Source organism: Podarcis bocagei, assembly GCF_964188305.1.
Source record: "Podarcis bocagei genome assembly, chromosome: 5".
NCBI lineage: Eukaryota > Metazoa > Chordata > Lepidosauria > Squamata > Lacertidae > Podarcis > Podarcis bocagei.
In genome coordinates, this window is record NC_138129.1 from 58,497,312 (window position 1) to 58,519,658 (window position 22,347).

The 22,347-nt window shown below is 41.7% G+C and overlaps 1 protein-coding gene across 5 annotated transcripts in view; it reads right to left on the reverse strand.

Moving 5' to 3' along the window:
* Positions 1-461: 461 nt before the first annotated feature.
* RAB3B (RAB3B, member RAS oncogene family) overlaps positions 462-22,347 on the reverse strand; it is a 61,275-nt gene continuing 39,389 nt past the window's right edge. For all 5 annotated transcript variants that reach the window (XM_081193254.1, XM_081193255.1, XM_081193253.1 and 2 more), the window contains exons 3-5: positions 16,265-16,383; positions 5,236-5,360; positions 462-2,372 (exon numbers count right to left, since the gene is read on the reverse strand). In XM_081193254.1, coding sequence (XP_081049380.1) covers positions 2,182-2,372; positions 5,236-5,360; positions 16,265-16,383 — 435 coding nt within the window. In that variant the 3' untranslated portion in view covers positions 462-2,181. The remainder of the gene's footprint in view (positions 2,373-5,235; positions 5,361-16,264; positions 16,384-22,347) is intronic.

The window sequence follows — 22,347 nt, forward strand, 5'->3', positions numbered from 1 at the left end:
GCTATTTTTCTAGAAAAAATAGGTGCCGGAACTCACCATGGACACCTTTGTTCTCTTAGAATAGCAATGGTGCCCACCTGAGAGGTGCTGGAACTGAGTTCTGTTGAGTTCCAGCTGAAAAAAGCCCTGAGTATAATTAAAAGTGGGCCCAGGTTATATTATCTGGAAAGTAGCTCAGCAGCCTATGTGGATGAAATAGTATCGACCTATGTTACAGAACTGAAGTAACAATTATTGATGCAATGTATGTGAAGTAATTTGAACAATCTAATGTTCAAATGGTAATAATATGTAGCATTATTTTTATAAACTTGCTTAGTCTGCCTATCAACAACAACACTAATAATAAAAGTTCTTGATAAGCATTATAACCATGGGGTTTCACAGTGATACAACTGAAAAACTAGACGAGCTATTTATGTCTATTAGCAATGTAAATTAATACTCAAATCAGATCACAGTGACTAAATAACAGCTTTATTTTGTCATGATTTCATAATTAGGAACATGTACATTCAAACACTACACAGAAAGTGCCTGCTAAACACCAAATCACAAATGTGCAAGAAAATAGAACTTTCTCATTACAATTAATACAAATTCAAACTCTCTACTAAACATATTTTGACTTACTAACACAGTTCAAATTCCTACTATGACAAAGTGGAGTTTCTGTGTGAACATTAACAGTGCAATCTTATATGTCTACTCAGAAGTATGTTCCATTGAGTTATGTGGGATTGCAGTCTTAAGGTAGCTGCAAGATTGTCAAGGGCAACTTTCAAATGCCTGATCCTGCAATTACAAAGAATTGCTTCCTGAGCTTAGCCGACCTCAGTGAAGGTAGAGGATATTGGCAGGAAAAGTTAAAAGTGTGTCATTTTTAGTAGCCTTTGTCATTTTCAGTAGCTTTTATGTGCACATGTAATACATGCCGTTTATGATTTTTAATATATTAAATAGTATAGGAATGGTCCTAAATGATATATTCTGATTAAGTGAAATTTATTTCACAAAAGCTAATTGCTATACAAAATTTGTTAGTCCTTAAAGTGCCACAGAATTCTTTATTTCAATCTTTTCCCAGTTACATACGTCTTTTCTTTTCTTGGGAACTAATGTACTTCCACAAGTGCAAAAATAGTTAAACAGTCTGAATATTTATCTGTAGAGCAATTAAGCCATAAACCCATTGAATGGCCTTGGATGTTTATCACTGTCGTACTTGCAGTCTAATTGAAACCATGTCCAGAATTCCATGCACATACCAAGGCTTTTCAAATGCTGCTTTATAGGATAAATACTCCTAACGACTTGTTCCCAGTGTTTCTGGCAATATGCTCCTCTAAAGTTCCACCCTTTCCTTTTGACACATGCTCATGTGAATGGTGTGGTTACTGTGGTACGGAGTGACTGAGCTTGGTGGTTTTTGCCTCAATGAAAATAACTGGCTCAAATGAAACAAAATAAAAAAAATCCTTCCAGTAGCACCTTAGAGACCAGCTAAGTTAGTTATTGGTATAAGCTTTCGTGTGCATGCACACTTCTTCAGATGCATGCACAAGAAAGCTCATACCAATAACTAACTTAGCTGGTCTCTAAGGTGCTACTGGAAGGATTTTTTTTTTATTTTGTTTAGACTATGGCAGACCACCACGGCTACCTACTTGGTTTAAATGACTGAGTCTAGGACCTTCTGCATGCTCTACCACTGAGCTACAGCTTTTCCTGTGCAACTCTTATTAAGCAAAGATACCAGTTAATTACACAAAGAACAATATTGCCTCTCCCTTCTGAAGATCTTTTTGTGAGATAGCTCAAACTGCTGTCGTTTCTTTTTTTAATTAATTTTTTGTGCCATAGTTAACAGTGGCCTCTAGCTAGCAGACGCTAATAAAGTGTGTCTGAGTCAGGATTACCTGACTGGTGGCAAAACAATGGTAACACTGAGAACCACACAGAAATATGTGACGGGCTATATAAACTACTTAAACCGTAGCATAACTTTTCACTGGAACACTAGCTGCACTTGCACTGTTTTTGTATAAAATATATAAAGAGACTTTGCAAAACATCAGACAAACATATCCAGCTCCACCAGCACTGAAACATCTCTTTTAAAAGCTCTACTGTTCCTGCCCACTATCCTGCAACAACAACTTTCTTAGAGATTTTGAGGCATTAACAGGAGCAATTCTGCTGCAGTGGAGGGGGGCTGTATGTGAGATGCACGTTCTTCCCGGCAGTAGTTGTCCTAGAAGCTTCCGAATCCATGCTCTCCGACATCTTTTCACAGATGATGTCCACCAGGCGCTCAAAGACCTGTCTCACGTTGACATTCTCCTTGGCGCTAGCTTCAAAATAATCGAACCCTGTTTTTTGTTTTTTTTAAAAAGTACACAAATCAATATCTGCTTATCCCAAAACTGCTTCTCATGTAAAACTGGCTTTAAATTTTCTGTTGGTCATATTAAACAGTTCATTTTAGTTTGCTTGGTTTTTTTTAAAAAACACACCAGATGTCTAAGTTCAGAATAGATAAGGAGGTTTTATAAAAAGTGATGCTGCATAAATCTCTAGTTTACGGTCTATAAAATAAATAAAATCAGTTAAAGTTCAAAAAGATCTTGCACCATATGAGTGTAGCCAGTGTTCTTTTTCTAGAAAAAGAAGTGCCAGAACTCTCCATGAACACCACCCTCATTCTTAGAATGGCAATGGCACCCACCTGAGAGGTGCCGGAACTGAGTTCCAGTGAGTTTCGGCTGGAAAAAGCCCTAAGTGTAGTGCAGCTGTAAAGGGGCTTTATTATTATTATTATAAAACATTGGGTATGTAAATGGTCCTCAGGTTAGGTGGACTGATTTAGTTGATGTGTGTTGTATTTGTATAGTCTTTTGGGGTGGATTTGTTTTTATTCTTTTCTATTGTATTGCATTTTTTCCTTGCCCCATTTTTTTTTTAAAAAAAACATATTTTATAATTTTAACACATCAAATATTAAATACATAGCTCTATTCACATATTAAAATAAACAAATCTTAAATCAGGCATTGAAGCCCACGAAGAAAAAGCCTACAACTACTACTAACAATATTCAAAGTTACAAAACACTTTTAAAATATTGCTGTCTTATAATGTCTGGATGCAGGTAGCAGCAGAGTAGTAGATAATATCAGCTTGGTAATCATAAAGTCATAGGAACCAGCTAAAATTAGGAATATAGTTTTATTGTGGTCCTTTGTTTTTAACCATGTTGTCAGAGGTGAAGATTTGGGAGTTGAGAACGGGGTTCAACATGAGAGGTTTGAATAAAATTAGGAATTAAGGAATTTCCATAAACACACTGATAACTCTTCTTACAAAAAAGCAAATGTTAGCAGTTTGGAATGCTCTTAATCTGGTGTTTGATATACTTCTTGATGTTCTAAAAAAATCTGAGAAAGTATATAAGGAAGAGGCAGAACAAAATACGCTGCTGAGAAATTATGAGCAGTGTTAACTGTCATAGTAATTTGAATGTTGAATGTCGTGCTGATTCGTATGTCAACTACTAAGAATGGAAAATGGAATGACTTAGCTGAAATATTTTCATAAGGTTATTAACAGGGCTGCTTCATCAGACCAGTTGTTTGAAATGAACAATCAGTGTTAACACACCAACCAATGAAAAGCTAAATGAGGAAAATTATATTTTATGCATGCCTGGGTACCTCTAATCCTCACTGCTGTGAAGCTCAGAACAGCTCCCAGTGCTCCCAACTATTTGACAAACAAAGCTGTGCATCTGCTGCAAATAGTAGCAGCAGAAAGATAAATGATGCTTCCAGACAGGTTTTTATATTAGTATTGGTACTGGTCACTCATACAAGTTTTTCATAGTGCCTACACAAAATGCCAGCCTTGCCCACCTCAACTGAATCCAGATTCATCATTTTCACTGAAAATACAATCCATTAAAAAGCCTCTTGCCCATGACCTGTTTGTGGTATATAAATGAAAGCTCTGCAACATTATACCTCGGTCTGAAAGCACCCAGTAATTAGAGTGTCAGGCTAAGACTGTGGAGGCTCTCTCCCTGAGCCATAAGGCTCTCTGGTTGACCCTTGTTCAGCCACTCTCTTGACAACACTGAGAGTATAAATAATAGGGCATGAAGTCACACATCACTCATAACACCCACAAACATTCATATCCCACAGTATATTTCATTCTCTCTTTCACACACTCACAGTCTCTCATGATGCCATCACTCCCAAAGACATATCTCAAAACAGCCATTAAGTCTCCATCACTTAGCCATGACACTTGAAAGCCAGAAAACACAGTATTTTTTTTTTAAAAAAAAAAACCTCATTCTGCACGCTTCACTCCCTAGGAATACTGGAATTACCAATATCCAGCCAGTCAATATACAAAACCAGATTGAAACCTGACAAAACTCACTTCTCCTGCACCCTCACACATATACAGACAGCAAGTCACACAGGAATCGGAGCAAACATCCAGCTAACAGAACTCAACAATAGTGACATACCGGTATGTGCCCAAAGGAAAAAAGATAGGAAGCAAAAAGTTCAGCCGTGACCAAATGGGACGTTCAGCTTACAGTTCAACTCAGTTCACTTGGGTTGCAGGCAGGTTTGGACCAAGACATTTTACTGGCTGAGGCAAAAGGCAAGATGGTGCCCCTCCCCATTCCACATAAGAGAAGCCTATTAGACCTGCAGTTGGATTGTAGTTCAACATCTTTCACTGCAACTGAGACAGTAGGCTAAACAGAGAGGAATGGTCAATGGGCTTATTAACAGTCTATGTCCCTTTAAATGTTTTTTTTTGGGGGGGGTTATTGGATTATTTTGTTCTTCTTGTTTTTATCCTGTATTTTGTGTTTTTATTCTGTATTCTTATGCTGTTAACCACCCTGGGATCTTGAGGTAAACGGTGTTACATTCATTTAATAAAAAAATAAAATTGCATAAATAATAAATAAATATTATAACCCAATTATCTGAGAAAGTAGATGAGGCTGCAATTAGGATGCAACTAAGGGATATGGAATCTAGCCCTCAAGATGATACTGGACTACAACTTCCATCATCCTTGACCATTGGTCATGCTGGCTGGGACTAATGGGAGTTGGAATCCAACAACATCTGGAGGGCCATTGGTTCCCCATCCCTGCTTATAACTGGAGGGAGAAGGGATCAAAAAAAGTAAAATGGTAACATGTACCCAACTGATCAGCCAGATGTTTTCCCTTTTCAAAAGGAACAATTCTCTCATCCTCCATGTCACATTTGTTTCCAACCAGAATGACTTGGGCATTATCCCAGGAGTAGGTCTTTATTTGAGTAGCCCTGTGGGAGAAGAAAGGATTTGCGGTGAGAGTAGTAGCCAATAATGTGTCACAGTGTGAATGCACTAAACCTCTACTCCCAAATGACAAAACACAAAGACAATATTGACAGTTAACATATTGTTGATTTTGCAAAAGCAATGCAATCGTCCAAGTTTATGAATTTCAATGAAATTTTTAAGCCAAAACCTTTGTGCATTTCAGTGGTGTGCAGTCAGTGGACCAGAGGGACTATGCTGGTCCCTTCAATGATCTCGCTAAATTAAAGTATTAAAGCCTGGTGCCTCCTTCCCAAAGCCTGGGAAACTTCTGCTGGGCTTAGGGCCAGAGGCTCATGTGTGTGACACCCCCCTCCATGGCCCTCGCAAGCTGGTGCCTCTGATCCTAACTGTTCCCCTGTGAAAAATTTCACAGCACACCACTGGTGTGTTTGCTGATCCCTGTTTTGAGGAATATAATATGGAAAAGTGTGCTTTGAAAAAAGATATACTCAGCCTTCAGCTGAGCTGCTGGCTTCTGACAGTTCCAGTTCTGCACCTGAAGGTTTAGTTAGGAAAGCTTATAATTATGAATAAAAGTTGCCTGTATATTGAACTCAGGTGTTCAGCTTTTCTTGTAAGATTTTTCAAAGTATGGTGCTGTCCCTCTTCAGCTGAAACTAGATCAGAGCTCCCAGATGTGCCTAATATTCCATGTTTTGTTCACACATACACACACAAATGCATTATAGCTTGCCAGTGACTACTTATTGATCCCATTCATTTTAACTTGTGTTTCTGGGAATTTGGAGTTTATAGGTCAGTCACAGTAGCCTCAGTGCTTTCTAGATCAGTTTCAAGGATTTGTCCTAGGTTGTATGAAAATATCTTGAAGCTGCACCTTTTTAAAACAATCATAAGCTTTCATTAGGTTGCAATCCTAACCCCACTTACCTGGGAAGAAGCCCTATTGAATTCAATAGGATGGTTAGAATTGCTCTGGCAATTTTGTTTAGTATATTAACCAACTCAATTTTTAGTTGAAGTTCCAAATTAATGGCTCACTTGTTTACTGTATTTTTGAAGCTGTTAATTTCCGCTAGTTTTTGGTATCTTGTGGATATCTTTAATTAACTAACTAATCTGAAGATTAATCAATTAAAAATGTTAATAATTTAACAACATTTCTACATAATTTTAGGGTGGTTACATATGCATCTCCAAAAAAAGAGAGGAATCTTATCACCAAAAGAGACTGCAAAAGACAAATATTTGAATGAAATTTGTCTGTGCTAATTTATATGTATCAATTCAAATTTAGAAAGAAATTGCTATAATTTAAATAGAAATGCAGCACCTCTCAGCACAGTTTTGGCTTTGGAATGCATCTGTGGCCAAAGAAACAAACCAAAGCATCCCAAATCCAGCAGGGGGAGCTAAGAGATATAAAATTGATGAATCATCTTCATCCCAAATTCATTGCTATCAATTAACCATATATATATAATTCTATAATTCCTCATGAGAAGAGAAGACTCCCTGGAAAAGACCCTGATGTTGGGAAAGATGGAGGGCACAAGGAGAAGGGGATGACAGAGGACGAGATGGTTGGATAGTGTTCTCGAAGCTACCAGCTTGAGTTTGACCAAACTGCAGGAGGCAGTGGAAGACAGGAGTGCCTGGCGTGCTCTGGTCCATGGGGTCACGAAGAGTCGGACACGACTAAACGACTAAACAACAACAATATAATTCTAATATATTGCATTACAGTGGAATATTCTATCACAGTTTGGAGGAATCTTGAGTTGTTGTAGTCATACCTAAACATATGGTCAAAAATGTTCCTTTCATCTTAAGAACATAAAAACGTCAGAAGAGCTTATGTGGTCCAGGAATCCTGTACTCACAGTGTTCAAATGGATGGTTATGAGAAACCCACAAGCAGGCCATGAGGGCAATATCCTATATTCAGTGCTCTCCCACTTGTGATATCCAGCAACTAGGATACAGAGGTATATCATTTCTGACAGCGGAGGCAGAAACTAGCCACCATGGTTAGTAGCCATCAATAGCCTTATTTCTTCTACATCAAGCATAGGCAAACTCGGCTCTCCAGATGTTTTGGGACTACAACTCCCATCATCCCTGACCACAATAGAAACTGTCCTTTCATACTGCATCACGGTGTAGTATGCTGGTTTGACATCAACTGATAGGAAGGTGGAAGGAGGGTGGTGAATACAGCACAAGATATTATGGGCTGTCCCGTGAATCCGCTGGATGAAATAGCAGACGAATGTTGCCTCAGGAGAGCGAGGGAAATTCTCAGGGATCATTCACACCCTGGCAGGCCATGAGGGCAATATCCTATATTCAGTGCTCTCCCACTTGTGATATCCAGCAACTAGGATACAGAGGTATATCATTTCTGACAGCGGAGGCAGAAACTAGCCACCATGGTTAGTAGCCATCAATAGCCTTATTTCTTCTACATCAAGCATAGGCAAACTCGGCTCTCCAGATGTTTTGGGACTACAACTCCCATCATCCCTGACCACAATAGAAACTGTCCTTTCATACTGCATCACGGTGTAGTATGCTGGTTTGACATCAACTGATAGGAAGGTGGAAGGAGGGTGGTGAATACAGCACAAGATATTATGGGCTGTCCCGTGAATCCGCTGGATGAAATAGCAGACGAATGTTGCCTCAGGAGAGTGAGGGAAATTCTCAGGGATGATTCACACCCTGGCCAGCACTTTCTTGAACTCCTGCCCTCAGGCAGAAGATATAGAAGCATGATTAGTCACACCAACAGGGTAAAGAACAGCTTCTATCCGTGGGCTGTTAGGCTGCTGAATGAAAAGATAACAACAGGGCAACTGACTTTCGGGTTTGGTGGGTGGATGTCAGTAAACGAGGGGAACCAAGACTAAGAGAGCTGAGTGTGTGTGGGGGGGGTGCTCGTGTAATCTCACTGTATACAAGTTGTACAAGTGACAATAAAGTATTTCAATTCAATGGGAGTTGTAGTCCCAAAACATCTGGAGGACTGAGTTTGCCTATGCCTGTTCTGCATGAAATAGCTTTATCCTCTTTTAAAGCCATCCAGGTTTGTGGTCATCACTACATCTTGTAGGAGCGAATGTCAAAGTTTCATTATGAACTTTTGTCTGTCCTGAATCTTTAGTTTAGGCAAATGCTGCTTACTGCTATAAGCAGTGGTCTCTGAACACATAATGCACACATTTCCTCAATAGTATTTAATGTTATTCTTGGATACATCCCTCTCAGTGATATGGAGCTCAATCCACTCAGCATATCCCCTGTAGGGAGATGTTGGCAGTGCCGTTTTTGCTGTCCCCCCCCCAAAAAAAGCATTTATTTATTTTTTTGCAATTTTGCTTAAAAAAGCTCAACAAATTTTCACTGTTTGAAATATGGCAACCCTATCCCCCTGTATCTCCCTGTTCCCATTTATTTCAACAAAGCTTGCACCAGTAAGACTGCTGATGGATTATGCCTGTGGAGCCTGATTTCTGATTCAGAAGCAACCTCCACCTTCCGATTAATTCCTGACAATGTTTAATTACTTCTGGACAGCCCACATCATGCCTCTCATACCAAAAGCAATGTCAGTCAGTCAGTCCATGAATATTCACAAGGCAGGATGCTCTGTGATGGATGGCAAAGCTTACCTTAAATAAACTCCGCTGCGGAACGGAATTTGTGGCAGCTAATCTAAAAAGAGCCAGCTGCGATAGTTTTCAAACCAGAATGCTAAGATCATCTTCGCACTTTCAGCAATCTGCAAAGTGTCATTAACATCAAATATTTGTGGTGTGTTCCCCTCCCCCTGCCATAATCCTATAGAAGAAATGAGGGGGTTAGGATCCTACAGATTCAAGACCACCACTGGCTGGCCTCCAGAATGCTCTTCGGGTTCTATCATGGGCAGGAACACCAATGCCCACATTCTCTTCGGGTTCTATAATGGGCAGGTACATCTATGCCCACAAACATTCTGATGTCATGCTGACAGTGGGGGTGGGGGGTGGGGAGAGGCTCTGGGGCAAAATACCAACCTATCAACAGACCTGTCTCTCCATGTGAAGTGGCACCTCCACTGCATATTGTGGCTCATCGGCCAGCACCTGAGGTTCCTTAGGATTGCTTCCTTACCATGTCTGATCTTTAAGAACTGAATGAATGAATGAATGAATGGCTACGTTCCAGTTGAATGGCTGCTGTGGGAACAACCTAAAAATGGCATCCAAACTGATAGAACCTCACAAGTTTTGAATTCCTCACACACGTGTATGTCTTTTGATTTGAAAACTGCAATTCATCCTCCCCCTCTGTATACCTTGGGTAGGCTCATTCAGTATGGAACTGAATGAATGACTGCTGCCCAGTCCAAAGAAATCACATTATGATTAAGCTCTCTTTCCTGCTTCACCAGTGCAAAACTGATGGGAAAGAGCAAGTAAAAACAGTGATAACCTGGGAGAACAACACTGAAGGCACCTAAACAGTATAAGCAGCCTTCATTGCTGACTATGGGAAGAATTATAAAGCTCTGATACTCAAAGGTTGGGCTGGGAGCCTATGTAGCTCTGCTGAGCTGGCTTAGCTCTTTAGCATAAACCAAATCCAGTGGTTTCAGTGTTTAGCTCAGTTTAATCAAACCTTGATTAATTTTAACTTTTACTAATACCAGGATTTATGGGTGTCTTGCACCCAGACTCTGACCCCCTAAACCTTATAACATTATGCATTGACTCTCCATTTCTTTCAAGAGCCTTTTCAGTCTCTTTTCTCAGCTCAGAACCTTCCCTTCCCTTGCCATCAGCTGCTGTTTTATTTCTCTGAGGAAGGCAGAGCCTCCTCCCCATGACTTCCTGTCTGTCCCATTCATTTTCTGGGCAGTCTGCTGGGTTTTGAGAACGCTGGAGCAGTTACTGCACCCACCATTCTGCACACACAAACACAGGTGTTGTGCCTGCCATTCTTCCTATGCACACACTGTTCTTCACACATAGCTATGCTTGCTTCCTCCCACTCAGCTGTCCTACAGCTGGTGGGGAGCAGCGAGCGGACCGTTTGGGCAGTGTGGAGCCTGCACGCGCCCAAGCCACCGCGTCTCTCCCAGGCTCGGACGCACTGCAGGCCCCGTGGTGAGTGCTGCCCGGCATTTTGTCACCGCCTCAGTGGTGACACCCGGGGTGGTCCGCACCCACTACATCCCCTTTCCTCCACCCCTGAGTAGACCACAAGCTTAACATGGGTCAATGGTGTGATGCAGCAGCACAAAAAAGCTAATGCTATTCTAAGCTGCATCAACAGAAGTATAGTGTCCTGATCAAGGGAAGTAACAGTCCTGCTCTATTCTGCCTTGATTAGACGGCACCTGGAATACTCTGTCCAGTTCTGGGCACCACAATTTAAGAAGGATATTGACAAGCTGGGATGTGTGCAGAGGAGGGCAAGCCTTATGAGAAACGGCTGAGGGAGTTGGATATGTTTAGCCTGGTAAAGAGGAGACAGAGAGAAGTTATGATAGCCATCTTCAGATATCTTAAGGGTTGCCACATGGAGGATAGCGCAAGCTTGTTTTATTCTGTTCTGGAGGCTAGCGCCTGGACCAATGCATTCAAGAACAGAGATTCCAACTAAGGAGGTTTTTAAGCAGAGGTTGGATGGCCACCTGTCATTTAGCTGAGATTTCTGCACTGCAGGGGTTGGACTATATGGCCCTCACAGTCCCTTCTAGCTCTACAATTATATGATCTGCCACTCTGCTGTAGAAGCTCTATTTGCCATTCAAAAAGCAATACTTTATATACCTGTATAGATAATACTGCTTTTGTTTCTCTTTTCTGATTCCAATCTGGTTTAACACATCAGCTATAGCATGCTTTGTTTTTTATTTCGGCACCATCACACATTCCATCCCAAGGTGTTAACCCATAAAATTGTATGCAAGCCACCTGCCTCCATTAAAAAAAACCCTGTCTTCAATACAATAGTCATTTCAAAAGAAATGTTTTGCTTCATAATGGCTTAAAATTTCCATCCGTTATTTTTCTCAAAGTGTGCTCCCCTGATTTCTCAGAAACAAATTAAGTTAAATCATACAAGAGTGCACCAGCTAATTTACAGGCTTTTAATGTTTTAGCTCTGAAACGACAGATTTCTTCAAGGACATATGGCAATCTCTTACAAAGCCATTAAAAAGCTCACATCACAGGAGATAGAAAACTGTGTGAGTTCTCTCAAATAGCTTGCAGAATTTTTTCTTATATACTGTATAGGCAAAATGTGTAGCTGTTTTCCGAAGTTACTTAGAATGCTATGTTTTCAAAGTTGGTTTGATAGGTCCCCTGCTGGCTTTTGGTTAGTGAAGTGTTTTTAGATTTTATTTATTTATTTATTTTTCCCCACTGCCTTAGGTGTCAGCCAGCCTTCTGTTCCTTCTGGGATTTGCAACCATCTCTTTACAAAATCTTGTACATGTGGAGACAAGAGCGCTGCATTGTCAGCCAAGGAAAGGAAGCTGGCACTTGAGAGAGGAGAAATAAGCTGCGAGCAATAGTTGCCCTTGCCTGAACAATCTCAAGTCACTTCCACAGAATGACAAGATGATGAAACTGAGAAATGAATTTGGCCTTTGCCATTATTCATTCGTATCATGTGCTTTTCCAGCTCTGGAAGAAACCGCGATGTTTGGCGCATCTTGAAAACTGACTGCACACATTTTAACTTTATATAGCAAGAGGCGCTACTTGTGAAGTGTGTGTCCTATAAACATTCAGGATGCTTTAGCCTCAGACTCATTTTTGTCTTGCAGGATTTTGCTTTTATTTTTAAATAATCAATCACTTCCCCATATCTTGTGCAGTTTGAAAGATGGCTACATTTTGGTCTGCATGTTGTTTCTGAAAGTGCGAATTAGGTGGGTTTGCCTTTAAATGCAAGCTGAACTGAATTCCCTCCCCCACCTCTAATAACAGCACAATCCTATTCATATCTACTCAATGGCAAATCCCACTGAATTCAATGGGATTTATCTCCTGAGAAGTGTATACAGCAGTGCAGCATAAGACTGGCCCTTAATATTATATTTCAATTGAAATGGATAGAGCTTACTTCTCTACTGCAGATATTTCTCTTCCCTACCTCCCTCCACCCCATTGTTACATGATGGAGACACGGTAAACAAAATCTACCCTAAAATGCCTCAAATTCGATTACAAGCAATACTGTTTTGTAGATTACATAGGCTTCAAATAATGTTGCACGGTGTATTTCTGACGCCGACTAATGGGGAAGGTTTGACTCTGTCTGCATGCATTAGAGAGGGCAGTGATCACTTCATCCTAATTGACATAGTACAACTGAACTACAAGAAAAATATTTCTCATTTAATGAAAGCCATAGCTCTAATTAGAGCTGCTACTGTGCTGTGTGGAATAATTATTACAAGGAGGTGTGATTTAAAGGAGAAAAGGATGTCAGCTTCTTGGGAAGTGTTATATTGGCAGTCACAGAGACAGAGTTGCTACTTTTTTCTGGTTCCCATATCATTAACAGCTGTCTGACAGGCAGAAATTCAATGGGTGTACTTCTCCATGATGGGGTAAGCTGCACTTGTTGAATTTTTGTCTTTATATACAAAGGTGTTTTAAAAGTCAGAGGAGTTTTAAAACAATGTGGCAACCCTATAATGGAAAAAAGAAAAGCAGTTTGTCAGCAAGCAGACACTTTTACTAATTTGAACTGGCTTTTTTTGGTGCTAGAAGAGAGTTGGGGAAATAGACTAATAGTCAAGTTTTCTTACTGTAATGCATATGTACTACTGTCTGTCAAAGTTGATTGACACCATTAAAACAATCCTATATATGTCTCATTGTCAGTGTGGCTTATTCCCAGGTAGGGATGGGAAACAAATTTAATTCAGTTCATATTTGGAGGTGAATCAACCAAATCTGCACTTTCCAAAGCAATACGCAAACCGAAATACAGCCATTAATAAATACACACACACACACACACACACACACACACACACACACACTTTCCTAACTTTTGCAATATACTTCTCCAGTCAAGTGTGGCTATGTTTCAGTTTGCATATTGTTTCATGAAATGCAAATTAGATATGTTTGTCTTTAAATGCAAACTGCATTGGATTTCTCTGTCATTATTACCTGTGTCATTTGACGGATGTGTAAATCAGCTACAGCATCTCTTGGCCAGCTACACTGGTGGCAGAGACAAATGCTGCTGTTCTTAGTTGGCTAGCATGATAGCACAGAAGGCAAGCTCCTTTGATCTGGCTACTGATGTCTAACAGCACAATCCCATCTGTATTTCCCCAGAAGTCTAATGAAATTTGATGGGTCTTACTCCCAGGTAAGATTAATTAGGATTGAAGCCTTGTTTAGGTACTTTTAAGGAACCTAGCTCAAGATGTTTAAAGGTAAAGGTACCCCTGACTGTTAGGTCCAGTCGCGGACGACTCTGGGGTTGCAGTGCTCATCTCACTATACTGGCTGAGGGAGCCGGCATACAGCTTTCGGGTCATGTGGCCAGCATGACTAAGCCACTTCTGGCGAACCAGAGCAGTGCACGGAAACGCCGTTTACCTTCCCACCTATTTACAGTGGTACCCCGCAAGACGAATGCCTCGCAAGACGGAAAACCCGCAAGACGAAAGGGTTTTCTGTTTTGGAGGCGCTTCGCAAGACGAATTTCCCTATGGGCTTGCATCGCAAGACGAAAGCCCATAGGGAAATGCTGGCGGTCGGGAGCAAAGACTTTCGCCCACAGCCGGCCTTCAGAAGAGGACCTCTTCTGAAGGCCGGCGGGGGGCAAAAGTCTTTGCTCCCCCCCGCCTGCCTTCCCCCCCCCCCCCCGCCTGCCCCGGGCGATCTTAAAATGCTGGCGGGCGGGAGCGAAGCGTTCGCTGCCGACCACCAGCATTTTAAAATCTCCAAGGGACAGCAGAGAAGTCTCTGTCCCGGGGAGATTTTAAAATGCTGGGGGTCGGGAGCGAAGCGTTAGCTGCCGACCCCCAGCATTTTAAAATCTCCCCCTGTCCCGGGGAGATTTTAAAATGCTGGGGGTCGGGAGCGAAGCGCTGCCGACCCCCAGCATTTTAAAATCTCCCCGTGTCCCGGGGAGGTTTTAAAATGCTGGGGGTCGGGAGCGAAGCGCTGCCGAACCCCAGCATTTTAAAATCTCCCCGTGTCCCGGGAAGGTTTTAAAATGCTGGGGGTCGGCAGCGCTTCGCTCCCGACCCCCAGCATTTTAAAACGCTGTTCCGAAGGGGGGGCGGGGACACCTGCCCCAGCCGCCCCACTTCGGAAAGCTGTTCCGAAGTGGGGAGGGGGGGCGGGGACACCTGCCCCAGCCGCCCCACTTCGGAAAGCTGTTCCGAAGTGGGGCGGGGGGGGGCGGGGACACCTGCCCCAGCCGCCCCACTTCGGAAAGCTGTTCCGAAGTGGGGAGGGGGGGCGGGGACACCTGCCCCAGCCGCCCCACTTCGGAAAGCTGTGTCCCCGCCCCCCCGCCCCACTTCGGAACAGCTTTCCGAAGTGGGGAGGGGGGCGGGGACACCTGCCCCCGCCGCCCCACTTCGGAAAGCTGTTCCGAAGTGGGGAGGGGGGGCGGGGACACCTGCCCCCGCCGCCCCACTTCGGAAAGCTGTTCCGAAGTGGGGCGGGGGGCGGGAACACCTTCTGAAGGCGGGCAGGGGGCGAAAGTCTTTGTCCCCCCTGCCTGCCTTCCCAGGGGCTTTTAAATCGCCCCGGACAGCGGAGAAGTCCTCCGCTGTCCGGGGCGATTTTAAAATGCCGCCCGCCAGCATTTTAAGATCGCCCCGGACAGCGGAGAAGTCCTCCGCTGTCCCAGGGTTTTTTAAAATGCTGGGGGTGGGAAGAAAAGCCCTTGCCCCCCCCCCAGCCTTCAGAAGAGGTCCAGGGGCAGACTGTCCCCGGACCTGGTCCGAAGGCGGTTTCCCTAGGAACGCATTAATTGATTTTCAATGCATTCCTATGGGAAACCGTGCATCGCAAGACGAAAAAACCGCAAGACGAAGAGACTTGCGGAACGAATTAATTTCGTCTTGCGAGGCACCACTGTATCTACTTTGCACTTTGACGTGCTTTCAAATGTATTTTGCTATAAGGGCTAGTCATTTGAGAGATCCTGTAAGTTGGAGTCTTGGCTGGTTCCAAGCTCTTTGACCAGTGGTATAAGACATGCTTCTCCCTCTGAATTTTACATCTAATCAGCTACACTGGATCAGAATCAGATGGTTAGAATGAGAATTATTTTTTCTGGAAAGGTTGTTGCAGTGTTTGAAGGTTGGACCACGTACTGTCACACAGATGGTAAAGTGATGTATAGCTTCTGGTAATACATAAGCTTTCTGCATAATTGGAATGACACTGTGATCTCATAAATAAACATTAGATAGGACTGATGTTCACTGACATTGTGAAATGAACTTCAGGCTTGTCAATTAATGCCATCAGTAGAATAATTTGGCTGAAAAATTGTTCCAGGGTAGAAAAACTGTCCTGATGTGCAGTAATGGAGCATCTTTGAGGATAAGGCTGAAATCTTGTGCATATTTACTCAGGATGAAGCATTAGTTCTACTAAATTCATTGGCAGCTATTTATGAGTAAAAAAATGCAGGACTGGGATAGAAACTTTTTAAATTGTGCATGTGCATTTTTTATAGACTCAGGCAGAGTAATTAATAGTAGTATTAATAATTTGATTGCGATTATGTTTTGTTAAGCTCTTGAGCTTCCTTCTTTCCTCTTATAAGATGTGGTGTGAGTTGATCACTGAGTGGATTGCATGGTAACCGGAAAATGAAACTATCACAGAAAGTAGCAATTATCTGTTCCTACCAGTCCTGAATAGCATTGAAGGACTCTTCACAAGTAATATCGTACATAAGGATAAATCCCATTGCTCCTCGATAATAGGCAGTGGTAATTGTCCTGTACCTTTCTTGTCCAGCAGTATCCTAAACAACAACAAGAAACAGAAGCATTAGGCATCAAGTACTCTTGCTGAAAACAGCATAAACCCATTGATCTTATCAGCATGAGGGGCACTTCATAAATTAAGTTTTACTTATGTAGAGGCTATCTCTTTGTAGGAAAATGGGCATTTATTGCTTTGTCTGAATACGAGTATCAGTATTATTCTTGTACATGAACTGGAGAGGTCAATAAAGATAAATGTTGCATAATGCATTTTTCCTATACTATGATCCATGAAAGAAAACATAACATAGACTCATACTGGCCTGACTTTGAGGTATGGTAAACTTAACCTCACCAACTATTTTCTTCTTCTTCTAACGTCCAGTCACCAGCATGCAAGCAACTTGTATACTTATGTGTACATCCTTGATTTTATTGTATGCTCTGTCTGCCACAAACAGCAGAGGGCCTGCCACACTTCTTTCCTTAATGAGGTCATTGATTGATTGATTGATTGATTGATTGATTGATTGCTTTAAGGATTTCTAAACCAGCTTCCATAAAAAATGGAAATGGAAAACAACAACAAACAAATTACAAAGTTATCATAAATACAATACTAGATAACAGATATAATAAAACCTTGCACAACAAAGAACCTAATCAGACCTTTGTCAAAAAGTGTTGTGTTTCTTGGAATCCTCTCAAATCATTTCTGTATTGGCATTTTGCATCTATAGGTTTTTTTGGGGGTTTTTTTTAAATGATATTTATTACTTTTTCAACATTTTCAACACAACACTACAAACAAACAAAAAAGAGAGAAAAAACAATACAAATACAATACAAAAATGCTACATGAACTAACAAAACAAAACAAAAACCAACAAAAACAATTTAAAAACACCTCAAACATTTTCAATATCTTATATTTCATTCACTTATTTCCAGCGACCTCCTCACACCTCCCTTTTTGTATTCCACTTCTATTAATTGTTTCAGCAATTCCTTTCCATCTTACTCTGTTTTCTATCCTATAATTATCTTAACACATTCTTACCTTATTTTTCCTTTAATTTTCTATTAATCTATTTATACTTAATTCCTTATAACATTTCTACTAAAGCCATAGAACTTCATTCCAACATTTTTCTAACATTCCTTAATTTTACAATATTTCTATAAATAGTCTTTAAACTTTTTCCAATCTTCTTCCACCGACTCTTCTCCCTGGTCTCAGATCTTGCCAGTCATTTCCGCCAATTCCATATAGTCCATCAACTTCGTCTGCCATTGTCCAACACTTCAGTGTTTTCAAGAAGCAGCCATTCTCTCAACCAGCAAAAAGCAGATGCAGTGGTGCCCCGCAAGACGAATGCCTCACAAGATGGAAAACCCGCTAGACGAAAGTGTTTTCCGTTTTGGAGGTGCTTCGCAAAACGAATTTCCTATGGGCTTGCTTCGCAAGACGAAAATGTCTTGCGAGTTCCTGCGAGGTTTCCCCCCCCTTTTTCCCAAGCCGCTAAGCCGCTTATCAGCTGATCCTAAGCCGCTAAACAGCTGATCCGCTAAGCCGCTTATCAGCTGATCCGCTAAGCCGCTTAACAGCTGATCCGCTAAGCCGCTAAACCGCTTGTCAGCTGATCCGCTAAGCCCGCTAATAGCGCTAATCCGCTAAGCCGCTAATGGGCTTGCTTCGCAAGACGAAAAAACCGCAAGACGAAGAGACTCGAGGAACGGATTCTTTTCGTCTTGCGAGGCACCACTGTGGTTCACAACGAAATTTAAAGGTCTGGCAGGGCAGGTCCACCTCCTTCTTTGGCATCCATCAATATCTTAAGTTTTACTCGAGGCTTCCTGCCCTGCCAAACAACTCTAAAAACATCCCTCTGCCACCTCCTGAAACAATCCATCCCATCCAAAGCTTGCAATGTTTGAAACAAAAGCAACATCCCCAGCAACACAGCAGCCCTCATCCCCACCACAGTAACTCAGCCCAACAGTAACAACTTCTGATTTGTCCATATTTCCAAATCCCCCTTCTCTTCAATCCAACATCCTTCACAGTTATCCTTGAACAGATTCACATTTTTGGCGATCATACTAACCCCCAAATACCTCTCTTTCTCAACCGATGTTAGTCCTGTCGCCTCCTGAAACTCTGTCAAGCTTTCCTTTTCCAGTTCAGATAGGGCTCTGGTCCTCATATTCATCTGTTCTTCTTTAAGTTCAATCATAACGAATGCCAGCTTATGTTCATCAGTTTGTATGGATGGGACTCTCCTCTCCAGTTGAAATGCTTTAAATTCAGCAGTAAGGTTTTTTTCCCTGACTTCATCTGCAGTTTGCCGTATCAGAGTAGATTCCTGTGTCAGTTTCTGGGTGGTTTCTGAATTGGTATTCACCTTTTGTCCCAAGTTATTTAAACTTTCTACGATTAAATCAATTTCAATATTTGCAGCATCCATTTTCACATTTATCACATCTGTTTTCTTGTGAAGTTGTTCCAGCGAATCGTTTATTTTCAATAATGCAGCCACTAAGGCCTCTTCTGTTGACATCCCGCCTGTTTTTTCCTTTCCGTTTGCCATAACACTTAAGAGATTCAAGGTCAATTCCAAAGTCTCACACTTTATTATCTTGCAGCTGGAAATTCCCCATGTCTATTCTCCTGTAAAGGAGAATAGACTAGGGGAATTCTCCTGTAAAGTAACCAATCTCAAAAGCTTCCACTAGGGGAAAACAGTTTCTATTTGTATCGGTCAGTATGTCCTCTTTTAAACACAGTTTCAATAATCCATAGTTAGTTTCACTTTTCAGTTACTTTCCTCCTTTTTTTTGAAAACAACTGGAGACAGTAGAAACAATGTATTCTCTTGTTCAGCTACCTGTCAATGAACGTGCTAAACGCTGTCAATGGACGTTCCAAAAAAACATCAATCCTGCTAGCAGCCCGTTTCCAGGGTCAGAGCGGCGGCATTTTAACTCTCTTAACTCTCTCCTACAGGCATATTCAGTCCACCACTCCCCCCCTCTTCTCCTGTCTCCAAAAAAGGGGGGGTTAGTTCTTTACCGAGGGAAACTTAGTTTTTTACAAAAGGCTTTCCAAGACTTTAGCTTGCAGCCTCCTTGCTTCAGTTTATCTACAAAAGGGGAAGGCGGACTTCCTGTATTGAACCTCCCCGTTTCGATGCCAGATTAGACGTTTAAAAATCCAATTCTTCCCAATTCAGCTCTACTCACGGGTAATTACTTTAGAGTCAAATTGTCCACAGGAAAAAGTCAGTGCTCTCCGACAACAGCTATGCAGCTTCACTCCGTGGAAGAAGCAGACAATTCGAAGCACCGTGCCACTCACCCCACATCGCTCCGGATCCCCGAAACTGGGTTTCCCCGCGAGTAGGGGAGGCGCAAAAGGTGCCCGCCGAATCCCACGTTCACAGGCTTCTCCCGCCTGTGATTTTTACGGGTCTCCGCCTTCGCCGTGGCGGTACAGACCCAAATTCCCACGGGGCAAATTCCTCCCGATCAGAGGAATTCAGCCATTGCCGGAGGCACCAACCCGGAAGTCCCCCTTGCATCTATAGGTTTTGTACAGGATAAAAACATGACTAGAGCACTGAAAAATCAGCCCTGTCCAGACTGGACCATAGAGCTAAAAACATTATTATTATGTGAAGGCTGATTATCAGTGAATAAAGATTTAGGGAAGGGAGATGGGACACCATTGGGAGCTTTCATTGGTATTGCTAATGGCAGCATGGGAGTGATTTCCACCAGGACTGTGGCTGGGCAGTCATGAAGTAAGGGGCAACATCCTCATGTGGATCAGGAATAGGTGAAGTAATAGGAAGCAGCGAGTAGGACCAAATAGACAGTTTTTACAATGGAGGAATATAGAAAGTACAGTTCCCCGAAGGATCAGTATTGGAACTTGTGCTTTCTAAATTGTTCATAAAAAACCAAGAGTTAAGGGTGACCAGTGAAGTGCCCAAGTTTGGTGAAGATACCAAATTGTTTGGCATCATTAAAATGAAAAGAGATTGCAAAGCGCTCCAAAACGGCCTCTCCAAACTCAGTGAATGGGAAGTAACAACAAATGAAATTCAATGCAAACAAATGTAAAGTAATACATACAGGGGCACAGATAATAATAATTTCACATATATGCTCATGGGGTCTGAACTGGCAGTGTCTGATCAAGAACGAGACATCTACAAGTCTTACATATGACTTATTATATTGCTGTTCAATTGACACCTTTTTCCTGTTTACGGCAGAAAGGAAGTTAGAAGAATCTTGAGGTGAACCCCTGTCATTCTCTCTGTGAGTGCTTTCTCACAGCTCCGTTGAAGCCTTTGTACCTGGTACAAACTTTGGTAATGAACGTGACTTGCACCCCTTCTGCTGCCTGCTGGCTGGGGAAACAGAATGCCGTACCAAAACAGCAGAGTGTGCTAACTAAGAATATTTATACAGTATAGTCATGCATGGGGGAATGCTTTTGGACCTGTACTATCATGCTTGGTCATAACTTGCTCTAGGGGTCCAGCATTGCGTGAGCAGCTCAAGTTTTAATTCATCTGATAGAGGTTTTGCTTTTTATCTATATCAAGCTTCTGCCAACGCTGAAGTTGCAAAGTAGTGGTAACTGCCTCAGTATTTTCAGTTGGGATGTTCATTCCCTGCCCACTGCCTGTACCTTGATATTTTCTGTCTCTTTTAAAAGAGACATATTAGGTGCCACTTGTGCAATATCTGACAAAGTAGTATATTTAGTATATGTCTGCGAATATCCATAGTTAAACAAATAGAAACAGCTCTGCTCCTTTGATTTCTCTCCCTAGCAACATTATACAGAAAATCATTGTGCCTTTCTTTCACCCTTCAACCGATAGCACTGTTTCTGTTTCCCAATAAAATGATTTTTGTTACCCATTTCCTGAAAACCCTTTTAGCATTTTTAGGTTTTCTTCTCAGCCTACCCTTCAAAAAGGAGGACTGGGTCCTGCAGTATCCCCAAACTCTTCACCTGATCACAAAAGGCACCACAACTCCTCTGTTTATGTTATCATTGTATTTGTAGGGTTTCCAGATCTTGTAATATTTGCAGAAGCAGCGTCATCAGAAGAGAACAAGCAGCATTCATTTGAGTGACACCGTCTCCCTACCACTTTATTTCCCCAATGTCTGGTTAAATGAGCTACTTGCTTCCATAAACAGTGACTCCTGAGTGTAAGTCTGCCAACCTCATGGCCTTCTTACGACATCAATACACTGCTAGGGAATTCTGATAACCTATTGGGTTATGGAAAGCGATAGAAGTATACATGCCATGGGAAACATTTCATGAGATTCTTATTTTGCTTTGAGGATTAATCATACGTATATTATTCTGAGCACCTTTGTGCCTAAGCAAACACTGAATGTCTCCAGTGAAAAATTAAAAACAATACAGTACTTCAAAATTAAAAAGCAAAAGACAAATAGTATGTTTTCAGATAAGGTTTGCCCCTTATTGCTATCAATATCTGTTCTAACTAGGAATGTCCATGTTATACTCTAATAATCACATCACTTTGGACTGGTGTCTGGTAAAAGAAGTTAATTTTCCACTGGATAATTTTCCATACATGGCAACTACTATAATAATTCAGTCTGCCTGTTGTTACTCATGAGAACGTAAAATGGAAGACCTGCAGTTAGTGTTTGGCTGTTGAAGGCAGATATGTTTTACCTTGAGGTAATCTTGGGGATGGGCGGGATATGCAGAGAAATCATGACACTTTTGAGGACAACCCAGTAATCCTATTTCCTAACAGTTATTCAAAGTGGTTGCAATTAATCTTTCTGGCCTTCACGGTGCCTCAAGAGGTGATGGTTTGAAAATATTTGAGAATTACTGGAACAGAGTGCTTAGCAGTTTTATGACAATAAGGTCTTGTTTTCTGAGATGGCTCTCCAGCTGAACTGGCAACCTAGAAGTGAGAAAGCTTTGACAG